The sequence below is a fragment of the Onychomys torridus genome, chromosome 12, assembly GCF_903995425.1.
Source record: "Onychomys torridus chromosome 12, mOncTor1.1, whole genome shotgun sequence".
Classification (NCBI taxonomy): domain Eukaryota; kingdom Metazoa; phylum Chordata; class Mammalia; order Rodentia; family Cricetidae; genus Onychomys; species Onychomys torridus.
In genome coordinates this window covers 38,403,543-38,430,347 of record NC_050454.1, presented here as the reverse complement: position 1 = coordinate 38,430,347, position 26,805 = coordinate 38,403,543, and the positions used below count along the sequence as shown (strand labels likewise).

The 26,805-nt window shown below is 37.4% G+C and overlaps 1 protein-coding gene across 1 annotated transcript in view; it reads left to right on the top strand.

Moving 5' to 3' along the window:
• Positions 1-26,805, top strand: part of Epha6 (EPH receptor A6) — a 956,551-nt gene that overhangs the window by 741,906 nt on the left and 187,840 nt on the right. Inside the window, exon 12 of the mRNA XM_036203471.1 lies at positions 13,786-13,911. Within this exon, the coding sequence (XP_036059364.1) occupies positions 13,786-13,911 (126 nt within the window). The remainder of the gene's footprint in view (positions 1-13,785; positions 13,912-26,805) is intronic.

The window sequence follows — 26,805 nt, the reverse complement described above, 5'->3', positions numbered from 1 at the left end:
AATAAAATGCAGGCAGGCTGCTTCCAATGTTTTCCTGTCCACAAATATATCAGAGCTGCTTCTATCATACTGTCACTGTATCCAAGATACCAGAACCACTGGCAACCTCTAGCAGGACGTTTCTGCAAACTATCCAAATTCAATTCCACGCCAGCATTTGAACGGTGATACAAAGCATGATTGATAAGTGAACCCAGAATCTAATGATATTGTCAGAAAGTGTGTTGAAATTAGCCTTGAAGAGAGGATCGACAAGAACATTTTTCCCTGCTGGGTAACACCTGCTAGCCTTCCCTCGCTTTTCTCTACACAAGGTCCTTGAATCACTCTAGCAGGATTCTTTTCAAACAGGATGTAGTTGGAGCCTCATTTTGAAGTCAGGCTAATAGGCTTTCAAGGATTGCCCAGTGGTAAGCATAGTGGCGCAGCAGGAGAGAGCAAAGATGGTGAGTGGGCACATTACTTCAGCATGCCCAACTAACATGGCAGAGAATACTAAGATCAGGCTTCCCTGAGTCTGTTTCCACTTCCTCACTTCCCGTCAGGAATAAGTGTTAGCTCAGATTGAATCAGAAAGTTAAATTAATATAGTCCTCAATGGTATCAAGCTTTAAAATGGATAGCTACAATAAAAACTTTTAAAGTGCATTAAAGTATGCAATATCCAATGCTTTTCAAGACCATTTCACATTATGATCTTAGATGAAGCAGAGCACAACACACCATTGTTTCCTGTCTGCCAAACACACACAAGGGGTGCAACTTCAGGCTTCCATATAGAGTGAGGCTCCCAGAGATTGGAAGATCATTAAGTCTCTCTCCTTGCAGACTAGAATCTCTACTACTGTGCCTACCTGTTAGTCTCCTCCAAATACTTCCCAGTCAAAACCTTCCCCTTTCCTCTTACACACATATACAAGATAGGGCACATATACAAAGCAGAAGAAAATGCAGGCAAGGAGTATGTGAAAACCTCTTATCAGCTAAAAGTGTGGCTCACTGTCCCCTTCTCTGTCTGGGAATGAAAGAACAACATATGAGCTCAGGAGTGTGGCTTCATGTCACATTTTTGTGTGTGACTCTAATAGTATTCTAACTAACTTGGCCAACCACTTGCATGAATTTGTTATTTGACCTTTAAAAATCGATATCAAATCACCAGTAACAGTGGCACAGAGAACACAGGCAAGTTTTGTTCATCCCATTTTGACAATTGCTTGAATAGTCCAATGTTTCATGCCTTATAGCATGCCAAGTTCTGTTGAAAATATAAAAATGAGAAGCTTCTGCAAATAATTTACAGTAAGATGTGTCATGAACAAGAAATAACTCTACTACAATGAAAAGAATGTGTTACTTGTAAGTGAAAATAAGAAAAACATTGAAAATGGTAGTAGTGGGGCCCTTTGTAACTACTCTGTGCCCGGTCCCCTATAAACACTATATGAAATAATTGTCTTCATAATATAGTATTTCCTACATATTATTAAAAGAAATAGTGAGGCTCAAAGGAGTGTAGGTGGCTTATATGATGTCATGTGCAAACTATGGCATAGTAAAAGTATGACACCAGATGCCTCTAGCTTCAGAATCTGCAGTCTTCCCAGAGGGCACCTGGAGCTTCACACAGATGTCAATGGAAAAACTGAAACCTTCTTTGAAAAGGAAGTGTTTTAATGTCATATCTAGACTGCCAAGTCAAGGTGGGGCACTCACTATATAGAAGGAGTATCCAATGCCTACAAATAACAAGAGGTGGATATAGAGTAAAAAGAGAAGGATTTTGAAGCAATTCTGATGTCCTGAGTTTGTACTCAACCTCAAGAATTTGAGATGGAATGAAGTTGTTTAAAGGCACAAGATGATACCAGAACTATGAGGACAGGCATCCATGTGGTTGATATATTGTGCACCCCAATAAACTTATCTGGGGGTCAGAGAACAGAACAGCCACTATATTAAACATAGAGTTTAGGCAGTGGTAGCACACACCTTAAATCCTTGCATTTCGGAGGCAGAAATCCATCCAAATCTCTGCAAGTTCAAGGCCACACTGTAAACAGAGCCAGGCATGGTGGCACACACTTTAATTCTAGCACTTGAGATCTCATGTCTTTGCTTGGGAAAAACACATGTCTTTAATCTCAGGAAGTGATAGCCAGAAACAAAAAGGTATATAAGGTGTGAGGACCAGGATCTAGAGAATATTTTAAGCTTTTAGGCTTTTAGAAGCAGTTCAGCTGAGATCCATGTGGATGAGGAATTAGAGGCTTCCAGTTGAGGAAAAAGGATCAGCTGAGAAGTTGGCAAGGTAAGGTTAGCTGTGGTTTGTTCTGCTTCTCTGATCTTTCAGAATTCACTCCAATAGCTGGCTCTAAGTTTTTTAATAATAAGACCATTTAAAATTAATGTTACTTATTCATCTCAACATAAGCACCCTGCAGAGGCATAGGCAAGGATTGGGAGGCAAACTCCACAGGCTGACCTCAAGCAGACAGCATCTACTTGATAAAACACACATGCCCTTGCTTCTGACAAGACACTACCACAGTGGTCCCAGCCTGTCACAGAAAGTCCTTTTAGGGCCCAACTTGGTCTTAGTCTCTGTTGGTGGTTCCAGTTGTTTTTAAGATGATTGTGTTCCCTGCTATTTTTAAGTCAATCATTGTTCAGCACAGTGACAATCAATCCCATTTTCCTTTGTACATTGCTTCCATACACATGCCAACTTAGTGCCATCTTAGCTGAAAGACCTAACATTGTAAAAAAAAAAATGATTTAATAGTTTATTTGAACAAGAAATGATTGATATGCACAACACGTGGTTGGTGGCTAATGATAATAAGCATTATCATCATATCTGGGGAAAAACCTAAATAGCCACATTCTCTTTTATGCTTTGTATACTGAAGCAACCGTGTCATGTATGGAGCAATAGGTTACAGATGAGCCATCATGACCAGTCTGGTCTACAGCCTCCTTTGAAAGTTACACAGGAACAGATACAAATGCAGCCTGCCTCCTGAACTCCTGTCTAGTGTACAAAATGTGTAAGCCTTGTGGTAATAAAGTGGCAGATAGACCCACAGTTCATAAATATTAAAGCATAGCACACTTTGACTACCAAGCTAAAGAGACCGAGCTACCTTACATGTTGATAAATTCTGTTTAACAACCCTTGGCTGACTCCTTGGCAGCTGAGGTCTAGAAGCACCCCCCCCCTATTTTTTTTAAGGACATAAAGATTAAAACTGTGAACCTAGAAAGCAACAGCCAGGTAGGAATATGTCGACCAAGCATCATGGGACTGAATCAGAGGGACATGCTTTCCAAATTCAGCCATCTTTTCATTACTTCTCAGATTACCTCTTAAAACACTCAAAATTTTAGAACCCAAGTCCCTCCCCAGTTCCTAAGCACTAGCTTTTCATGAGCATTTAAAGTGGGAAAATATAAACCTCATTAAACTCTGATAATTATATGTATTTTGAGGCTATGTTTATTATTAAAGTATACATAGCTCTGAGAGCTCTAACAGAGAGAAAAGTTGGCCTTTTGTTTCTACAAAGTGAAACTGCCTATGGACTCTTTATACAAAGATGATTTTAATTCAGTGTGATAAATATTACATTGAACAAATTCTGGGGATGGTGTGTGGAGGACAACAGGACCTGTATGACCTACTCCTCTCTGTTCATATTGTTTTAGGTTTATTAATTTTGTATATGTGTATATATGTGTGTACCAAAGTGAACTGATGTGCGCCACAGGTGTTCAGGTACCCTCAGGTTCCAAAGCATTGGATGCTTTGGAAACTGAGTCACAGGTAGTTACAAACTGCCTGTTGTGTGTGCTGAGAACCAAACTTGGGTCCTTAGCAAAAGCTGGATGCTTTCTTAGCCTCTGAGCCATCTCTCCACCCCTTTCCCACTGTTATAAGGGCTCACAACCCAGACAAATGTGAGGCAGCCCAATGTGTAAGCCAGAGTCACCAGTCACCATTTCCAAGTCAAAATCGTCCCGGAGATGTGTGCCATTAGATTTTTAAAATATTTTTAAACATGTGGATTCATTTTTAGTCAGAACTTTTACCCTCAGTTCATCTGAATGCCTTTGTCACCAGCTGATTTACTTATTTACTGCACCTGGCAAGGCCCTAAAGGCATCTAAGTTTGGCACCACAAACTGAAAAATAAACACTGTATCTATGGTGATGCTGTGTCTCTGTTACAGTATTTAAGATTATATAAAAGGCACAGAGGCTTGAGAAGAGTTAATCCTTGCCAGATATGCTGAAGCACACTCTAACAAAGGAAGTGATGCCTGCCAAGGCCAGAAAGGCCATATAGACAGAGGTCACAGAAAGGAGTATGGAGAATAAACTGCAGGTTTCAGGTCATGGAAGATGGAGGAGCAGGTGGAAAAGTATTTACTCTGTACTTACTGAATATTTTCTGTACACATAAATACTCCCAATACACTGCACAGTAAACCAATGTATTTGTTCTTACTGGGTCCAAATCAACCAATATTAATACTAATAAGGATGAAATTTGAAGTTCTACCTGGCTTCAGACATAGCAGCTTTCACTGTTCAGTTTGGTACCTATTAGCAGATTGGAAATTTATTCAGGGAACTTATCTGGTAATTAATTTTGCTTAACCCACTAAATATAAATTAAACCACTGGACATAAACTCTACTTGGGGAGTACTTAAACATCATTCAAAGAAACAAATGGAACAAAAAAATAAGTAAACAGATCCTTTCAGTATAAAGGAAATACAGAGAGTTATTCTGGCCCAACTTTATTACTTTATTAGTAAAAAATTCTAAGGCATTTAAATATTTTCTTTTAAAATATTTATTTTATAGATAAAAAACATATTTTTCAAGAAGGATCTTAACAGCTTCAATATCTTTTCATACTCCTTATTAGTTCTATAATTAAACAAATCATGACAATCCTCATTATATCATTTAAAAATAACTAAAAAAAGATGAAAATTTATTTTAAAGTCACTGAAGAAATCAATGAAATTTAATTATATATCTGCCCTTTTTGCTCCAATATTGGATTATGAGTTAACCATTAAAATTAACAAGGTAAGATATCTCTAAAATTTATATTACTGTGACCTGGAGGATTAAAAAAAGTCAAAAGCAAGACACTATTACCTTAATTTTTCATTTTAAAATGTTCTGAAGAATCTGCATTGAGGTTGGGTATACAACTACAGAGGAAAATGCTGATTTACCTTCAGAAGTATTTCCATGTGTATGAATTTAGAAAATGAACCACATTCTGTGATTGTAACTTTAGCTTAGATTAGGATTATTTCCCAAAAGCAACAGTGTCACAAGAATATTTTTATTTGCTTTTAATAAGGAATGAGTACCAGAGTTTATGCTTTAATAGGTATTTGCTAAATAAGTCAGTAGATGAACAAAAGGAGAGATGAATGAGTCATTCATTCATAATTTTCCATATTTTTGTTTTTCTATTCCTTTATTTACTTTATATATATGGAATACAATTTATAGTTTAGAATACCTTGACTTTAGAAACTTAGTTAAATTCACTTATCATTGGTCATAATTTTGAAATATATTTTCTTTTTCTTTATTCTTCTTTTATACAATAACTCACTACTGCAGCATCTCCTCTCTACACTACTCCCAGATTCCACCCTCCCCCCAATACACATCTCTTCTCTTCGTTAGACCCATTCCTCCTCTGTTTCCTTTCAGAAAAGAGCAGATTTCCTAGGGACATTAACCAAACATAACATAATAAGATGTAATAGGACCAGTCACACACTCTCATATCAAGGCTAGACTAGACAACTCCGTGAGTGGAAAAGGATCCTGGGAGCAGGCAAAAGAGTCAGAACCACCCCAACTCCCAGTATTAGGAGTCCTACAAAAGCACTGAGCTAACAACTATAACCTACAAACAGAGGACGTAGGTCAGTTCCAGGCAGGCTCTGCGATTGGCGATTCAGTCTCTGTGAGCCCCTATGAGTCCTGCTTAGTTGATTATGTAGACTGTGTTGTCCTGGTGTCTTCAACCACTCTGGCTCCTACAATCTTTCCCCCCATCTTCTGTGGGTTCCCTGAACTCTGACTAATATTTGGCTGTGGGTCTCTGTATCTGCTCCCATCAGCTGCTGGAGGAAGCCTCTGTGATGATGGTTGGGCTAGGCACTAATCTATGAGTATAGCAGAATATCATTAGAAATCATTTTATTAACTTTTGGGGGAGCAGTTGTATTTGGTTCTACTTTAGGTCTCTGAGTCATCCAGCTTCTGGTTCCTGGCCATCCAGACAGAGTCAGGCATGGGTTCCCTCTCAGGGTATAGGCTTCAAGATGGATCAGTTATTGTTTGGCCACTCCTACAAGTTCTATGTCACCAATGCTCCAGCATATCTTACAGGCCAGATAGGTTGTAGGTCACAGGTTTTGTGTCTGGGTTGGTGTCCTACTCCCAACACTAGAAGCCTTGCCTGGTTACAAGAGATGGTCAGTTCAGGCTCTGAATCCTCCATTACTAGGAGTCTAAGCTAGAGTCACCCAGACCCAGAAAGACAAACATAGTATGTTCTCATGTGTAAGTAGATATTAGCTGTTCAGAAAAGGATAATCATGCTACAATACACAGACCCAGAGAGGCTAAGTAACATGGATCCCCTTGGGAAGGGGAAATTTTCTATACTTTAAGCCTAACTAAAAATTATCTCCCTTCCTAGAAAATAACTTGGTCTAGAAAGCAATGGAGCAGGCAAGTTTTTTAGAGCCTAGGAAGTTTCTTGCCTACGGAAGAACATATCATGTTTAATTGCTTCATTCTTACATCTACTTACTCAATGTACATATATTGAAACTATCCTCTATATGTCTTCTGATTACAGTTACAGAAGTCCAGGCTGGGTAGCCTCAAGTGCCACCAGGAACTTTCTATGGTGAAATGTATATATAGGTTGAACATCTTAGCCTTTGTGTATACCATCAGTGAGGGAACCAAAGCAAAGGTCTCTGTAGCCTAAGGATGCATTATTCAAGTGCTGTACATAAAGATGGCTCTTCGTCCTAGGATTGTTCTTCCTCAATGGTGACCTGAGCATTATGAGTCATTAGTCCCCTTCCTGAATGTGAAAAACTAGGAAATATTTTCTTAGACATGAAGGTGTATGACTTTCCTCTTCTTAGATGAAGAGAGAACATGTGGTACTATGAATATAAATATAAAGAGAAGAGAGCTATATAGGAAAGGAAAAACAAGCTCCAGAAGTAGGAAAGAATGCATATGGAGTCAACTAAAGAAAGAAGTAGTGCAGCTGGAGGAGGAGTATGAGTAGAGAATCTTGGGCATTCAGAAGTGGGCGTGCCTCAGTGAAAATGCTTGGAATAGCATTTTGGTTTAACTGTTCCATTTTCATAGTGAAGGTATTCTAACTACAGAACAGAAGCTTGCTCATTATCCAAAGTCTAGCCATGGAGTAGCATCTAGAGGCAGCTACAGAGTTCCTATCATAGGTAATCAAGATAAGTACAGGATCCCTCCTAATACTCAGACTTGCTCCTCAGCTCTACTAATTTTGGCCATGTCCAATCAGCCAACATCTTTGAGTGGCAAGTATCTGTGCATGGATTGTGTTTATCTATTTGTCATAGATACAAATTACTTTATAGTGGTTATTATATTGTTATGTTTATTCTAGAATATAGAGTCAGGTGTGGTGGTGCAGACTTTAAATCCCAGCACTTTGGAGGCAGAAGCAAGGAGATCACAGGTCTTTGTGAGTTGGAGGCCAACCTGGGTCAAAGAAAGAGAGAAAGAGAGAGAGAGAGAGAGAGAGAGAGAGAGAGAGAGAGAGAGAGAGGGAGGGAGGGAGGGAGGGAGGGAGGGAGAAGGGAAGGGAAGGGAAGGGGAGGAGAGGGGAGGGGAAGGGAAGGGGAGGGAAGGGGGAGAGGGGAAGGGAAGGGAAGGGAAGGGAGGGGAGGGGAGGGGAGGGAAGGGAAGGGAAGGGAAGGGATGATATAAAAGTAGATTTTAATAATTTAGAGTCTGACCACATTCAGTTTGTTTAGACAATAGAATATAAAAATAACAATACAGAGAGGTACATATAAAATGCTGCTTATTTGTAATTATTTGTCATTATTAAATCCTTATTTTTAATATTGGTGTATGTGGTCTCTTTTTTTTATATCTGAGTACATAATCCTTCCTTGTCGTTACATATTTAGTAAAGAATTCATTTCACGAGCTGAAAGCATGAACACTCCATACTGTGTTTGCCCCCTTGTACTTTATTATAGCTCCTAATGTGTATACACTGCTGAGAACACCTATATAGGAGCAACACAGTCTTCTATGATCATTACAAAGCCGTGATCTAATATTTCAAGTCCTTGTAATAAGTTATCCATGCCCATACTTTGGCATTTTTATCTCACTCATTATCAAAAATGATCTCCAAAATTCTTTGATTATAAAACACCTCTAACAATAAAATGTTTGAGCAACCTTCCAAGAAGTAATGAGTATATTTAATCTTTTGTACTTGTTAATTGCTGAAAGATAAACATTCATAATATATGTGTACATATAAAAATACCTATAAATGGATCTTCTGGCCTTGTGTTCCTTCTGCCCATTTTCCTGCACTCTGGAGCACACCCACCACCCTAAGGTCTGAAAACATTTACAGAAGGCAACTCACTATTGCAGAAGCAGCAATAGAGGCAGACCAGGTAGGAACTAGCAAACTGCCCTTCCTAAGGCTGCAGACATGTGCACGCATTTTGTAAGCTCAGTTCTGGACTGCTTGACTTTAACTAAGTCAGCATTTTAGATTTCTATGCATGGATCATAATGATTACTTGCAAAAATGTCACTTAACAAAAATGCTATGAAGGAAGTGCATCACAAAAGACTGGATTAGAAGGGATGTTGTCTTATTGTTTAATATCTAAGCATCAAATATAAATGACTGACAAGTAGTGTTTAAAGAAAGATTTTTGTTTTCTATTAAGGATTTGTGAATGTATGAATGCATATGGAGGGAGAGTCACAAAATTGTATCAATATTTTTTTATTTCCTTCCTTAAGCATATATATATATATGCATATATATATATATATATATATGTATGTATTTATGATAATGGGATGATAGCACTGGCTTATATATGTGATGATTTGCTATAATCAAATCCTAAAAGGGAACCCTAAAAGGTGTCCTCCATTATCGTTTTCATTTTAAAAATGAAGAAGTAGAAGCCCAGAGTTCTCTGTCATCATGTGTTATTTTTCCACAAATACCCAGTGACACCTAATTTTTAATGCAGAGTTGTTCCAGAGACATTGCTGCAATATCAATTTAGAAATGAGATATTATTTCATAGAGTTTGCATCAAATATATTTTAATTATTAAAAATAGTTACTCTGTGGGCCAGCTAGCTTTCAGACATAGAAACCTAAATAACTTCAATTATGTTATCAAGTCAGATATCAGGATGCAGGCCATGCCAATTTCTCCTTTTTTTGGTGTTGTCTCATTATATGGACTAGTAGAGTGCAACGTTTTATATATATATTTGATTTTTCGAGGGAGGGTTTCCCTATGTAGTTTTGGTGCCTGTTCTGGATCTCACCCTGTAGACCAGACTGGTCTTGAACTCACAGAGATCCGCCTGGCTCTGCCTCCCAAGTGCTGGGATTGAAGGTGTGCACCACCATCACTCAGCTACCATTTTATATTGTTTTAAGAATTTCATACATGAGCATGGTATCATATCATTTTTACCCCTCTATCTTTCTATCCAATTCCTCCACTCTGCACCTCGACTCCTTCTCAAATCTGTGACCTTTCTTCATCTTTAATTACACACACACACACACACACACACACACACACACATATGCATGTGTGCTAATAAAACCATTTAGCAGTAATGCTTACATGGACACATGTCTAGTGATGGTCACTTAGGGTTGGGTAACTTATTAGAAAGTTTGCCCCTGGAGAAGACTATCTCCCTCTTTCAGCAGCCATTAATTGTCTATAGCTTTTCATCTAGGAATGGCATCCTGTGCGTTCTCCCCATCCCTGGTTGTGTATCAGTCAGTGTTATCATTATGCAGGTCTAATTTAGGTGACTCTATTTGTGAGATTTCATTGTGCAGCTTCCCTGTCATATGTAGAAGACATTCTCTGGTGACAGACATCTTGGTTCTCTGACTCTTACAATCTTTCTGCTCCCTCTTCTGGAATAATCATACTTTACTGTAACATAATATTTTTTTTCAGTGGGCACTACTGGCATATGGAGATAGGGTTTTCTTTTTGATGGTAGTACATTATATATTGCAAGGCCCCCAACCTTCTATCTATTAAGCACCAATAATGACTTTCCCATCCTAATTTATGGTTTCCTGAGTGTGCAGGTGCCACTAAACCTGAGAACCACTGTTCTAATGAAAGATTCAAGATACTAACAAGCCAGAAGTGCAAGGATTCATGTTATAAATATTTAATAAATGCTTACTCCACTGAGTGTAACTAAAATCGAAGCACTCAAAGAAATTGACAAATCTCCTGCTATAGATTTTAGACATTACAATGTTAGGTATAAAATAAATTATTAATGTGTTTTACAATTAAAAAGTAAAAGTCAAGAGCGTGAGCAACTAGAGCAATTGACTGAACCTGTTAAAAGTCATTTCATATCAAACTGTGTTAGTTACTTCTGTTGTGGCTGTGAAAAAACACCCAAGGAAAAGAAATTAAAATCAGAAATGATTTATTTGGGCTGAAAGATTTCAGCCTAGCTCCATGTACTCAGACAGGATGTCCTCTTCCTGGAGCATATGAAAGTGGCTGTTCTTTATCTCTTGGTGTGTAGGAAACAGAAAAAGACAGCAAAGGTCCAAGGATACCCCCCTCAAAAGACTTGCTCCAAGGGATTCCATTCCTCCAATTGAGTGCCACCTGCTAAAGTTTCTAGAAAGTTCCCTAATAATTCCACCAGCAAGGAAACAGGCTATTGAAAGCAAACACTATGAGGGACATTTTGTATCCAATCTATAGCAAGTCCTAAAATTTGATTCCCTATGAATGAAGAGAAATAAGGTGTGATTATCATATAATGCCTGATTTCAGCTGACTATGTATCCATGCACAGCACTTTTATGGGGTTCTATTAGCTTTTAAATAAAGTGACAGTTCTTTAAGAAACAGACACTGCAATAAACGAAAGACCTTTCTAACTGTGGTAAAGAAACATTAAAAAAAAAGCCATCACAAAAGGTGCAGTAAGTTTAGGAAAATGAAAGTTGCTATTAGATATGACAGGTGTCACAACAGCACACAGTAAAAAATGTAATTGTAACAATGAAGTATTTAGTTCTTTCCAAGGAATTAAAATAATGAGCATCTTTTCTAAATTGGTAGGTTTTTTTTGTGGCATTGGCAAAAAATAGTGAAAACAAGACAACATCTTAAAATGTGCGGGATATTTACCTTACTCAGAATCACTGATCTGGATGTCTTCATTTGAAGTTGCTTCTGTGGTCATTTCATTTATAACCTTTATTCATTTTTCTGTGTGATTAAGTTATTCTTTTTCTTGAGATCTAACATAGTTGAACCAATCTTTCTTATTATTTGGTTTTAATAAATCCATTATCCGCTAAAACTGTACTGTTTTAGTTTCCACAGCATATAATAAAATCTGTATTTCTTACAGTTAACTTTTTTCTATTATAACAATATCATTTCTGTTGTGACTTTAAGTAAGAATGATATGTGCACATATAAGGCAATACCCACCTGGCGTGCTGTGAAATGCTATCATTAGTGACTAGTATTTTCCAGAAAATGATGAAGCTCTGCAATACAGAAAATGCATGCTGGGGGAGACCTTACACACAGGAGCTATGAGTGTTCAGTGATGAATACTCCATATAGTCACAAGAAAAAAAAGTTTTTCACTGTTCTTTGAAGTTTTGACAGAATATTCTCTGGTCTACTCCTGGATACTTGCGACACAGGTCTTAATGTTGAAAGTACTCCAGCTCTGCTATTAGTTCTGACTCAGGTACAGAAATATTTCCAACTTCAACCTACTTTTGGCAGAGATTTTTTTTATTGAAAAAAATAGTATATTAGTTACTACTTGTCTTATTGATGGGACCAAACATCTGAGAGGAAACAAGGAAAGAAGAGTTTATTTGGGCTTACAGTTTGAGAAGGGACAGTGCCTCACGGTTGGGGAAGGCACAGCTGTGGTGGGATAAGCTAATCACAGTTCCTCCAGGGTGGACGGAAACTGGAGCCAAACCTCAAAACCTTTAGGCTTTCTCATAGTGACCCACTTCCTCAAGCAAGACTCAGTCTTTAAAATGTTCTACAGGCTCCTAAAGCACCTCTAACTAGCTGGTGACCTGTGTTTAACAACACGAACCTATAGAGGAAATCTTACACTCAAGCCATACAACAGAAGAAAGTCTCCTCACAAACACGGCACTTGTTAAACTTCAGCACAGGATGAATCTCACTATAGGACACAGCCTACACAGTTCCTTACCCTCGTGGGCTCTCTAGAGGCCTAAATGAAATGCATGTCCTCAGTGAAATGTGCTTTCTATGAACAACTAGAATTTTACTTTAGATTGGCCATCTGGATCACCATGGATTTGTCCATTCACTAATACTGGATGTGTGTTATATTTTCTTCAGAGTGATTGTATTATCTTCTAGTCATTGAGACACTGATATTGAATGTTTCTACTTTAGAATGTAATTTTTCCAATTCATATACAAGAGGTAGCAATTTCTCAAAGAAGAATTGGTTCATTGCTCATTTTCACTCCACAGTGGAGTTTGTTCTTGTACTCTGTCAGTCTGTGACATCACTCCCCACTGCTAGTCCTCAGTTTGTTAGTTTGAAGACACAGGTCTTTGATGGAAGTTCTTTTCTACTCAATATCCACAGAGCACTGTGATTCATTTTGGGATTTGATCGATAATTTCTCACACACGTTACTATGTGTATATTTATTGTGATTTTATATCTATGCATACATATATTTCAAAAACATGCTATAAGTATAAAATTGTATGCTCACTTTAGGCACTGGTATTGATACTTCCAGAGCAAAGAACTATTCCTTTTGGTGCAGCATGGGTTTCAGATCCTATTGGGACAATTTTCTGCATCTTTATCATTCATATGCGTATGGATCATGCAAATGAAATAAGTAAAATGCATTCATGTCCATCTATCTCATCATTCCATGGCCTGATACTTGGAACTAAATGCAGATTTACAAATTTTGAACTGAGTATAATAGTCCATAATTTATAAAACCAGTACTGGAGAGACAGAGGCAAGTGGGTTTCTATGATTTGTAGCCAACCTGATCTGCATAAAGTTCCAGGCCAGCCAAGGTTGCACAGGAATATCCTGTCTCAGAGAGAAAGAGAGATAGATAGATAGATAGATAGATAGATAGATAGATAGATAGATAGATAGATTTTATTATGGCGTTCTATTGGTTCTACAGCTTTATTTAGAACTACCTAAGTAGAGCTTCCTTCAAAAATAATAAAATTATCTTATAAATTTATGAGAAAAACTATATCTCAATCATTTAATTTTATAACTTTCTTGTGAGGTTTATTGTCATTATTGATTAAGTTTAATTCCATGTAAATGGTCACAACTTTTCCATGAATAAGCCTCTGATTAACATCAATTTTTGTTTCTTCCAAGGATCCTTCCCAGCAATTGGAGTGGAAGCCTTCTGCCCCAGCTTCCTGAGGGCTGGGTTTTTAAACAGCATCCAGGCCCCACATCCAGTGACAGCAGGAGGATCTCTGCCCCCCAGGATTCCTGCTGGTAGGTATCCCTGGTACACTTCTCCATCACCATAGAAAGCGATAGAATTCTTCTCACAGCTGATAGAGAAACAATACAAAAATAAATACTTCTAAAAGACATTGAGAAGAAATGCAAGTAACTCTTTGCAATGCAGGGAGCATCTCTGTGTTATCTAGTACCGTGAAAATAGATCAATATGGGGTAAAAGGATTTGCACCCTAAATGCCCACTTGGTGTAGAATTTACATAAGCAAGGACTAGAGTGACCTTGCCACTTGGAATGGGCCACAAAAGAAAATTGAAAACTAAGTATGTTGACAGAAAGAATAATTAGGCAAATCTATAGAGGGTTAATTAATGTTCCATTTCACTAAAAAAAAAAAAAAAAAAATGATTTGAAGAAAAGCCAGAAACCAAGAAAATTTTAAGATAGAAAATTAAAATTCAGTCCTCTCTAAAAATAGTAATCTGACCAAAATTATGAAATAAGATATAGCATATCTCACATTCTAAACTTCAATTTTAGAATTTAGTGAAATTTTTCATGAGCTATTCATGGCATCCTTAATCACAAATCCTTTCTTCCTGTCATTCAATGAAGTCTGACATTGTCTGTCATCTTCCACTATACCCAAATGATGCAGACTTACCTTGCACTTTACATGAATGTTGACTCTTGACTTTTCAAATAAAAATTATTGTATTTTTATTGTAAATAATAGTAATGGTATAAATTATGCTAATGCTATAAGTGTATCCAAGAGGACTGACCCACCCATCAGGGTAATGGAACATTTGGCAGGGCTGGAAATTCTAATTTTTAAAAAAATCCCAAGATGTACATTTGTTTGCTTTTCTTAACATAGTGCCAGCTATTCTTGGAATTATTCTGATATTTTCCTCTTGCCTTTTAATTAACCTTAATATATAAAAATCAACTAGCAGTACACATGCTTAAATATTGTTTTCCTTATTGTTGCCATGTGGTACTATGCCTAGAAACTTTATGGCTGACAGTACTGTTGATAAAAGTAGAAACTAAAATGCTGTAAGTTAAAAACCTAGTAATTTTAATTCTGATGATGCTCTACCCCTTTTGTGTCCTGAGAAACAGAACGCTGAGAATGACATGGGGAAGTTTTATTGTTATTGTCAAAGATAAAGAGAAAAACTTCATCAACTAAGCTCTCAGAACTAATGACTGGTGATATAGAAAAACCACAGCCCTCACCTCAAACACAATGAGAAATAGTTTAATATGGAAAAATCTATGAGTGACTTTAGCCCAGGGATGCATATTAGGTTGCTCAAATCCCACCTTCCAACAAGGTCAACTGATTAAATAAAGTTTCTTTTAGGATTTATTTTGCACATATATACACGTGTGTGTGTGTGTGTGTGTGTGTGTGTGTGTGTGTGTGTGTGTGTCCCCCTCATGAGTGTCTGCTGTTCATAGGCCAAAGAGAGGGTCGAGTCTTGTGGAACTGCAATTGCAGAGGGTTATGAGTGTCATATGGATGCTGAGAACTGAACCTGGGTCCTCTGTAAGAGCAACAAGTGTTTTTAACCTCTAAGCCAAATTCTCCAGTCCCTCGTGAAGTTTCATAGTAACAAAACAAAGAAAGCCATAAATTCAGACACTTTTTAAATGCATCCGTGGAAGCATTGGAGTAGCAGTTACAGCAAAGTGGGAAATGCCATTAGCCTCACATGTTAATCTGATAGTGTGCTTAACTTTTAGGTTGATAGAAGGTAAGGGTCTGTTTTATATCCCAAAGGATTTATCTAGGTTCAAGAATAGTAGGTCATACACAGTGTGGACAATAAAGAGTCATTGGCTAAAATAACACAAGATACTTGGTTTGGACTTGCAACAGCCAACTTCTCTAAATTTATAATGAATCAATCAGCTCTGTAAAACGTTCAGTAAATGTGTGGTTTCTCTCTTGAAAATTAATTCACACTACAATTTTTAAAACGTAGCTTTAGTTTATGTAATTGATATCTCACTGGTGAGAATGGAGTAGATAAACACAATTAACAGTTTAGTGGTTTAATCCTTAATGTTAGTGGAAATCTGGTGAATTTAGATGTATCTGTCAGAAATGACATTATGAAGTTTAACAGTGCTTTGAATTATTCAGCATTACTAGCAAAACCTTGAAATAGCCCTTGTCATTTAGCCACTGGGAATGACAGAAGGAAGATATTTCTACAACACAAACACAAACTCCCTTCCAGAGAAGGATCTGAGAGAGAGCCCCAGCACGCTATTCTTCTAGGCTTGAAGCCAATTTGCCTCCAGCCTTTGTAGGAGAAAAAACTCAGTTCCCTTTTCATGACTTACATACAAATCAGGTGAAACAAAATTGCTGCATGAAACATTTATAGATCTCAACTTGTTCCTGTTCCTTCAAACTGAAATTAACTCAGCTCACTTTTCCTAACTCATAACCCTCTCATAAATGATCCCTGTACATTTCCTTACCTTACAGCTAAGACTGCCACATTTTCAAAGGTGATTTGTAATTTCTCTCACCCACCTCTAGCTAATTCCCTTCATAATCTTGAGTTATGAAGAATTATGCAGTCATCACATGAAGTTTTTATTGTTTCACACATTTAATATCCTGAAGTTTCCCCTGTCACATAATATCCACAGGGATGTTCCTTCATGGTTAGGATATCAAACCAAGGATAGGAAGCATGTTCCTTTCCCATAGCTACCAGGATACACCCAGAACCAGCTGAAGGGTAATGCCTGCTGGGCATCTACTAATTGATTATATGCCACAGAACTTGACATTCTCTCAAGACATTTCCCGTGTCATTGAAGAATTAGCAAACCTGTTCTAGGGCCTTTGCTAATTTGGTTCCTGTCAGTCAAACTTAAATGAGATATGTAGCTATGTTCTGTCCTCTGTTTTGCGTCACATTCTGCTATTGAGCAACAGCTTTTCTACTATGGCATTTACTTCTAACACATAACTTCAATCTTAGGATAGTCACTAGATCATGAGACCCAGAAAATAGACAAGCCTGTCAGTATTTATGTAATAACCGTCAATCATTTGTGAATTTCTTATTTCTAGAAAGGTCAGTTTAAAGGGTTATTTTTCTGAGTCTAGGGTAGAGAAAAACAGTAGGATATATTGGCTAATGCTCAATAACATGGGAGCAAGTGAGACTTTTAAATGCATGAGTTCAGAAAACAAAATGAGCATTGAAAATCTCCCCAGTGTTTCCTCCGTGGTTAATCTTAGAAGCAGATGCCACTCCAGAGCACCTGTTTGTCTAGCTGTACCATGAGAATGACCCTTCTTCTCATTTCCCTTCCAGTGTCTCTTTGTTATGTGACATGTGTGAGAGTCAAGGAAATGGCCAATCTGCTTTGGTACTTAGACTTCACTAAGGAAAAGTACTCCAAAAGTAGGGAAACGATTGAAAATTAAAGAAGGCAAATTCAAACTATCATTTGGAATTTTAAAAAGTCAGAATAGGAGCATATGTTAAATTGAAGATGTTATTAAACCCCACAAACGTTAGGCTTCAGAAACTTTAAAGCAGTTTATGAGATGAAAGAAACCTCTGGACAAGTCACATGATAGAGTGGCACAGGGCACAGATTCAGATTCCTCACAGCTGTGCTTTGCTTTTTGCTGTTGCTTCAGGGTGGTGGGGCTGGAAAATAACACTCATCTTTTTAACAGAACAACTGAAAGCATGTCATTTCTTTAGTCTCCATCCCCATGCCCAAACTGAAAGTTAAAGGAAGCCTGTAGACTCTCTTCCCCCAAGAAGATGGACACACATTCTGTAAGTTTCAAGGGGTTGCCAAACAGCCTGAAACTCAGAAAGGAAGCACCCTGTGTCCTGTTCATCTGGATGTTCTGCTTTCAAAGTTCTGCTCAGGGTTAGAAGTGAGCACGGTCGCCATTCTATAGACTTGATGGTGCAGTAACAAGGGAAGAAAGCTCCTGCATAGTGCATTTGATAGCAAACTCTTGAACATGCTCTGAGCTTTTTCTTGTCTGCCAGAAAGACATGAAAAATCTTGAAAGAGCCTTTAAATAATCTCCCACCCATTTATGTGTGTCTATTCACAATCTTTAAAAAGTGCTAGCCTTTGACCTTGGCTAAGCCTTCTTATTAACATAAAAGCTTCTTTTTATCTTACTATTATTTGAATAAGTTTGAATCTCAAAATCTATAAATCTTACATAGCTATTTAAAGTCTCACTAAAATCATACCCAGCACTTAGAGATCTTGTTTATTATTCTAGATTATGCCATTTATTTTGGTTCTATTTAAAGACGTGCTCAAGTCTTTTGAAGGATTTGTCAAAGAATCATTTTCTTCTTACAAAGGAAATTTCTAAACAGCCTTACACCATTTTCTAATTTAGCTGAGTCTCCATGTGAATCAGCATTTAATCTTGGCATTGAGTGGGATGGTTTTGTGGCTATGTTTTCTCCCTAATTAGGAACACCAAAGGGACCTGGCTGCTTCAGTACCTCTTCCCCTCCAGAGAGCCATTCCCTCAGGGTGGAATGCATGCCCTATTGGGCAGCTGGGCCACTTAAGAACATGAGTAAAAGAGACACCAGCCCTGGAACAAATACATCTCCATTCGGCACTCATTCTTTTGCTTTGTAGGGCAAAGCACAGTGGAAGCCGCACTCTGACACAACATGGGCTTTTCACGGTTCTTTTCACAGGCAGCTTGCAGAGGTGCACTTAGCAAAACTGAACTTCAAGAAAGAAAACTTAAACATCTTGTAAAAGTTGCAGCAAGGATTTGGATATAAATAGTAACTTCCCGGTTGGGAAGAAGGTAGTCAGTGATCTAATTATGTGTAATGCATTTAGCAATCGTTTTCTCATTCGAAATGAAAGTTCATCCTAAGGAGCCTGTAGAGATGGTATTATAGGCAGGGATCTGAGTCTGTTCAGCACTTGCCAGAGTATCCCAGGGTCTTGTTGAAAAATCCAGGTTCTTAGGTCAAAGCACAATGAATTGGACAAGCAGCACATGGCTAGAAATAGAAATAAAGACAGATTAAAAAAGAAAGAAAGAAATACACTATCCAGGATAAGACTGAGCTAGAAAACTAAGGGAAGAACAAGTGCTCCAAAAACTCTATACAGGAACTACAAGACCCTTTGTAGGTCATCCACAGAGGATCCTAAACACAAAGAAAGAAAACAATTAAGAAATTAGGGGATGGAACTAAACTGAGCGCTCACAAAAGAGGAAATGCAAATGACCAAGAATGTTCGACATCCTTAACCATCAGGGAAATGCAAACTAAAGCTACCTTAGGATTTCATCTTACCTGGAAGAAGGACTAAGAACAATAAAACAAATGACAACAAATGCTGATGTGGATGTGGGGACATGGGAGCAAGGGAGACTTACCCATTACTGGTGATTTACAAACTGGTGCAGTCACCATGGAAATCAGTGTAGAGGTTTCTCAAAAATCTAAAAACTACCACATGATGGTACAGCAATACCACTCCCAGGAGTATCTCAAAGAACTCTAAATCCTCATATAGACTTTGCTATCCATGCTCGTTTCTGCTCAGTGTAATTGGGTTTTGTTTTTTTACGCTTTGGGGGCCGGCCACCTGGCTCCCAAATAAATACATGGGGACTTCTTCTTATTTATGAGTGTCTGGCCTTAACTTGGCTTGTTTTTGCCAGCTTTTCTAACAAATTATCCCATTTCTCTTTTAACTACATTTTACCACTGGGCTTTTTACTTTTCTTTATTCTGTATATCTGTCTTTCTTTCTTACTCTGGAGCTGGCTATGTGGCTGGGTGTCTGGCAACTGATGTTCTCCTTTTCTTCCCCTTTTCTCACTCCTCCCTCTTCTGTAGATTTTTCCTCCTATTAATTCTCTCTGCCCCATATATTTTTCTCTCCTGCCTAGCTATTGGCCGTTCAGCTCTTCATTAGCCCAACCAGCTGTTTTAGGCAGGCAAAGTAACACAGCTTTACAGAGTTAAACAAATGCAACACAAAAGAAGGCAACACATCTTTGCATTGTTAAAGCAAACATTCTATAACATAAATGAATGTAACACATCTTAAGCTCATATTCCACGACAGCTCAATGTACAATAGTCAGGAAAAGAAAACAACCTATATGTCTACCAACTGATGAATGGATAATGAAATATGGTTTACATATACTGTGGAATAGTATTCAGCTAAAAAGAAATATGAAACTCATAGGTAAATGGATGGATCTGGAAATAATCATTCTGAGTGAAGTAACCCAGATCCAGAATGACAAATTCCATGTATTTTTACTCTCATATATGGAAATTAGCTTTGAATCTTTAGATATGTGTATTTAAAGTAAAGTATTCATAGAAGGTAAGAAACTCAAGAGATGATGATTGTGGGAATTGCAAGGAAATAAAGAATACAGGTAGTATGAAGGGGGAAAGAAAATCAAGGAACAGGAGGATTATATTGGGTAGTGGAAGGAGGACAGGGTAGAAGATGGAGTATGGAGAAGGATAACTAACACTGTATGATGATTTCAATGCAGTTATCTCCAGTCTCTATCTGCCATATGAGGATATGCCAAACAGATAAAACAGAATTGTGTTTTTATTTTAAATTTATTGGTGGTTTTTTTCTGATCTGGAATAATACAGAAGACCAGATGAGTATATATAGAATCACTTATGGAACCAAAAGACAATTTGGAAGCCACAACATCTGTATGACTACTGGGAAATGTAGAGCTTTCTGCTAGCCTTCCAGGGACTCTTAGAAGACTCAGGGTGTGACAGCGCCTCCGATGCCTTCCCCAGAAGTGATTTTACGTTGCCACTCTCCGAAGTTTCATGAATGCCCCTTACAAGTGAAATTACAAGTGGGAAATTTTGTCTGTTTAAGTCCCATAGGAGAATATGAGGGAAAGTGCTTTTTAAAAAAAATGTATAATAGAGTCTTAAAATGATTATCATAAACTTACCAAAAATGATTTGTCATAAATAGAATGTACTAGAAGAAAAATCTAAAGATTTTCCCAGCCATTCTCCTTGTAACCTACTTGCTGTTCATAGATAACTTGTCTATACAATATGTTCAGTAGCCACAGAAGCACAATATCTGTAATTCCTTTCCAGAATGTTTCTATAGGGAGACATACAGATTTGGGGAGACTTTTTATGCTGTCCAAATGACAAATGGAGACTGCAGTGTCATTTTGAGATTCATCCACATAGACAAGTGCTTGGGTTCTGGAAGCTATTGTTTCGAGCCCTGATTGTGCTGCTTTAAAAAAAAAAAAAAAAAAAAACAGGCATCTGAAAAACCAAAACAAACAAACAAAAGGAAAAAACAAAAACAAACAAAAAAAAACACAGGCATCTCACCTGTTAAACTCATCTCATGATGGCAACCACTATAGGAATGTCATGAGGATGAAATTAGTTTAGAAATGAAGAGTCCAGAGAACAATGCCTGGCACACTAATAAACATACAATATTTATTATGGATATGCTGATTTACAGGTAGTTGTATTTATAAATTATTTACATAAAATGTTTTTAAGTGTTTCTCTGTGTAGTTTTGGTGCCTGTCCTGGATCTCACTCAGTAGACCGGAGTTGGCTGGCCTCGAACTCACAGAGATCTGCCCGACTCTGCCTCCTGAGTGCTGAGTGCTGGGATTGAAGGTGTGCGCCACTACCACTGGGCCCCCTGAAACCTTTTTAAAAGCAAGGCATGAATGGGGATGAAGAGAAAGAGCACCTGCTACTCTTACAGAGCACTGGAATTCAGTTCCCAGCACCCATATTGAGTAACTCACAACTGCCCTTAGCTCCCCAGAGACTTGTTGCCCTCTTCTGACCTCTGTAGGCACCAACATGAAGGTACACACAGAGAGAGAGAGAGAGAGAGAGAGAGAGAGAGAGAGAGAGAGAGAGAGAGAAATGAACTTCTACCAAAAAAAGTAGCATAAGCCTGTAATTTGCAATGAGTCAGAGATGAGAGAGTTCCTGAAGCTTCTGTCCTTAACATGCATGGACACACATGTACATCTACGCCCACATGCACACACAAAGAAATGAACAAGAAATGAAGCAGCCTTAAGCCATTGGAAAGCAATAAATAAAGCATAATTTCAAGACCCACTTTCAATGTGATCATTATTGTATTACTCTAATGAGTATGGATCCAATTCAAACTCAAGAAAAGCTGTAAAATGGATAAGGAGGAGTGCTGGAAAGTCTGAAAGACAGACAGGAAGGAGTAGGAGGCAGAATTGATATAGACAAGTCATACACACATATGAAATTCTCAAACACCAATCAAAAAAAAAATGTGGAGATGAGCAAATGGCTCAGTTGTAAAGAGTATGTTATGGAATGCTCCTCCAGAAGAAGAGAGTTTATTTCCCAGCACACATGTCAGGCCTCTCATAGCTACAAGGGCCCAAATGGCTCTGGCTTCCACTGGAATCTGCATTCATATGTGCCTATCCCATGGACACACACCCTTTAAAAAAATCAAATAGTAGTTTTCAAATAAAATGTTCAAAGATTAAAAAGCCTGTGCTATTAAAATTATGTAAGGCAGTCTGTGCATTCCACTTCTCATAGTGAAAGGCAGCATAGCATTGGGCATCTTTAGCAGTTATTTCTATTGTCCACTTGACATAATTAGACAAGAAAAATTCTTTTGCTTGTATGGTAATTTCTAGTAGGAAGAAGAACATTACTGGATAATACCAGAACTTGTTGCTACAGATGGCATATCTCAGCTCTCTGGAACTGCAGGAAAATGCAAGTTGGTTGAGGTTTTTGTTGTTATTTGCTTTTTTGGTTGACTGTTTTTTGTTTTTGTTTTTTTAGCTTCACACCATTAATTTCCTCTTAATTAAACTATTATTCTTTAGAAAAATATAGATCATTCTTCCCAATTCCTACTCAGTTGTTTCTGTCACTGGGTGTGGTGTTTTATTCTTTAGCATTTCTGAAGGAACGTTGAGATCACCTCTAAATTTTAAAAATAGGAAATGAGGAGAAACATGGAACAAAATTCACCTGGTTATTAATAATCAAGACGTTGGCACACACATGGGTCTGTCAACAGAGTACAGAAGGCATACACAGATAGTGAAAGAAGAATAAGAAACTCTCTCTGGAAGAAGCTGCTTTTCAAAAACTAATATAGTATGATATTTAAGTCAAAAATAGCCACCTTATGAGAAACCATTTTGTTTATTAAAAAAACAAAAAACAAAACAAAACAAAAAAACAAGCAAACCTATTGATTTCAGCTATACAGAATATTAGTAACCCTTTGAACCTATCAGGAGAGCTCCTAAATATACTGTCCTCCATAATTTTCAGTCAAAAACTTTCTTAATTGTATATTCCTTAACTTAAAATCCACCAGCAGTCCATCTAGAAGGTAATGTATAGTGGCGATATATGCATTCCTTTGCTTAGGCCATCAATGGGCGGTTCTATGTTTCATACTGAATACTTGAGTCCTTTTTCTCATTGATGGGACCAAATGTCTGACAAAAGCAACTTAAGGGGAGAGGTTTACTGTCACTGACTATTCAGAGGATAGAGTTCATGAGAAAGGCTAAGGCATGGTAGGTAGCCTGTGAATGGCAGCTCACATCTTGGCAGATTGGGAAGCAAAAAGCAAAATACTTGGGCACAGATTTCTTACTCCATGTGTTCTTTTTGTTCATCCTAGCACCTCACCTCGAGGCATGGTGCTGGCCATATTTAAGGCAAGCCTTTCTAAAAACACCCTCAGCGACACACCTGAAGATATACTTCACCAATGTCTTAGGTGTTTCTCAGTCTAAGAGAACAGTGAAAATTAACCATAACAGGTCTGCTCCTCTTCAAATTGACACCCCAGCACATCTCTGTAAACTATAACATTCTGCCCTTAGTTTCTACATATTTCCTGATACAACATGCATTTAGTCTAATGTTAAGACTCTTTTTAAATGCTAGTGAGGATGTGGGGAAAAGGGAATCCTTATACTGTTCTTAGGATTAAATTAGTCTAGACACTATGGAAATCAGCATAGATGTTCCTAAAAACTAAAAATAGAAATAGCATCTGCCTGAAGTATACCACTTAAGGGTTTATACCCAAAGAATCTAAGGCAATTTGCTACAGAGATAGCTGCACATCTCTATTTATTGCAGTAGCTAAGTCATGAAATCAGCCTAGATGTTTGTCAACAGATGAATGAAGAAATGTGGTTTATATACACAAAAGTTTTCTTCAGACATAACAAAGAATGAAATTATGTTATATGGTAGAAAATGAATGCAATTGTAGATCATCACAGCAAACAAATTAAGTCAGATATAGAAAAAACAGCACATATTTTTCTCTCATGTGTGGATCTTAGAATTACTTTTTATTTGAAAATCCACATTATTGATGATCTATTTATATCAATGAAATAGAACCACCATAGATGTCTATCAACAGATGAATGCATAATGAAAGAGTAGTAAAGATACAAAGTGCACACATAGTCAGCTGTCAAAAAAATCATGAAATTTGCAGAAAAATGAATGAACTTAGAATGTATACTACCCAGTGATGTCACTCAAAATCAGAAAGAAAAAAAATGGAAACATTATCCTTCATAAGCAAGTCCTAGGCTATAGTATATGTATGTATGATTATATATTAACAATTATGAATGTATGTATAGTATAATATTTAGAAAGGAGAGCATGAAAAGGTAGTATTAGGTGATGAGATAGTACTGAATGCAGGCAAAAGGACACATAAGACAGGTAAGAGGGACTTAGAATGCTTGTAGATGCTTGAGTGCTGTGTGTATGTCTATGTGAGTGAAATGAAAGGAGACAAGAGAAAAAGAGAAGACCAGTAAGAGGAGATAAAATGGGGAGGGAGAAGAATGAAAGGGAATAGAAAGAGTGAGTATAATCAAAGACCATGATAGACTTGAGAAAAATTACCTAGATGAAACTAGACACTATATAATGAATATATACTGATAAAAACCCTAAATACAAAATCAGGTTACATGTTTCCTGTAGAAGAATTTCTAAATGGTCTTATTAAATAAAAAACACAAGGCCAAATATAGGGGTGAAAGCCTTAGAGAGATCAGGGAAATAGGGAAAGCCACCAGCCAACCTTACCTCACCAACTCTGCAACTTCCAAATGCAAGTTACTTCCTGTCTAATATGTCTTGCTGTTCTACCATCTGATTTGTTGTCTCTACCCAGCTATGTCGCTTCCTGTCTGTCTTTACAGACTTCCAGACCTCCATAGTTAACTAGTTTGGGAATTTAAGGCCTATGCCACTATGCCTTAAATTTCAGTGTGGTCTTGAACACACAGAGATCCTGCCTGCCAAGTGATAGGATTAAAGGCATGTGCTAACATTGCATGACTTCTGTGTCATATCACCACATTTCAGCAGAAATAAAATATCACCACAGTTTCCAATATGGAATATTATTCAGATCTAAAGAAAAGGTTCAGTAGCAATATTTTCTGGAAAAAAAAATGGATGGAGTTAGAGTAATATTGAGAAAGAACACCCAATGCCAGACAGAAAAATGCATGTCCTCCCTCATATATGGACCTAGGCTATAAGACATACAGACATGTAAATAAACAAATGCATGTGTGGTTATAGTATAACATAGAAAGGAGAACAAGAAAGTGTAATGAAAAGACAAAATGCTCACTAAAGAGTTCACTATATAGGGTACTTTGTGTCAGTCTTTTGAATGCTTTCTCAATGTTTAGCACATTTTAAATGCCAAGTAAATCCTTAAATGGAAAATGTCCACTGAGGGGCTGTTCCCTTATTAGGAAACCTAAGTTTTAAATGTTTTCAGTAAATATTTCTATAGGCTGTAGTTTTTATAAGTACCACTAAATTTAGCATATTTTATTCTTTAAACAAGAATTTTAGTTACTCAATTCTGAAGAGTATGAAGACTATTAAAAGCACATTAAAAATATCATAATTTTGAAGACTCTGGGAATACTGACTTATTGTCCCAGAAATTCAGAATAACATGTCAGAAATTTGAAAACACTGAGAAATGTCTTTTTTTTCTTCACTGCATGTTATAATTCTAAATAGTATCATTGTTGATGAATAACTACACTTTTTAAATTTAATTGAAGTAAAATTATATCACTTCCCTTTCCTTTTTCTTGCTCTCCCAAATACCATCCCTCCAAACCACACCCAATACTCAAGTATATAACTTTTTTCTTTATTATTGTTACATACACACATATGTATGTATATGTGTATGTATGTGTATATGTGTACATATGTGTATGTACAGATATATGTAAGTACAACCATTTTTGTTGTTTGTGTGTATATGACTTCAGGACTAACCATTTTAATACTAAACAAACAAAAAGGGAACTTATCCTTGGGAGAGGCTAATTCTCCTTCTTCCAGCAGGAATTAGTTGCCTGTATTCATTGTCTAAAGGAAATGTACTGTAGCCAGAAGGTTTCTCCAGTCCCGCCTGGCCCTGCAGTCCCGCAGCTGCTTATAAAATAATCACTCAGAGGCTTAATATTATTTACAAACTGTATGGTCTATGGCAGGCCTTTTGCTAGCTAGCTCTTATATCTTAAACTATCCAATTTCTATTCATCTATGTTTTGTCACATGTTCCGTGGCATTACCAGTCTGCTGGCATGGTGTTCCTTGGGTGGCAGGCTGGTGTCTCTTCCTCCAATCCTTTCTCCACTCCCTTCTCTTCTCTATGTCTCTGCCTTGCCATAGGCCAATGCAGCTTTATTTATTAACCAATCAGAGCAACACATATTCACAGCATACAGAAAGACATCCTCCAGCAATGTACATTTTTTCATTTACAAAAGA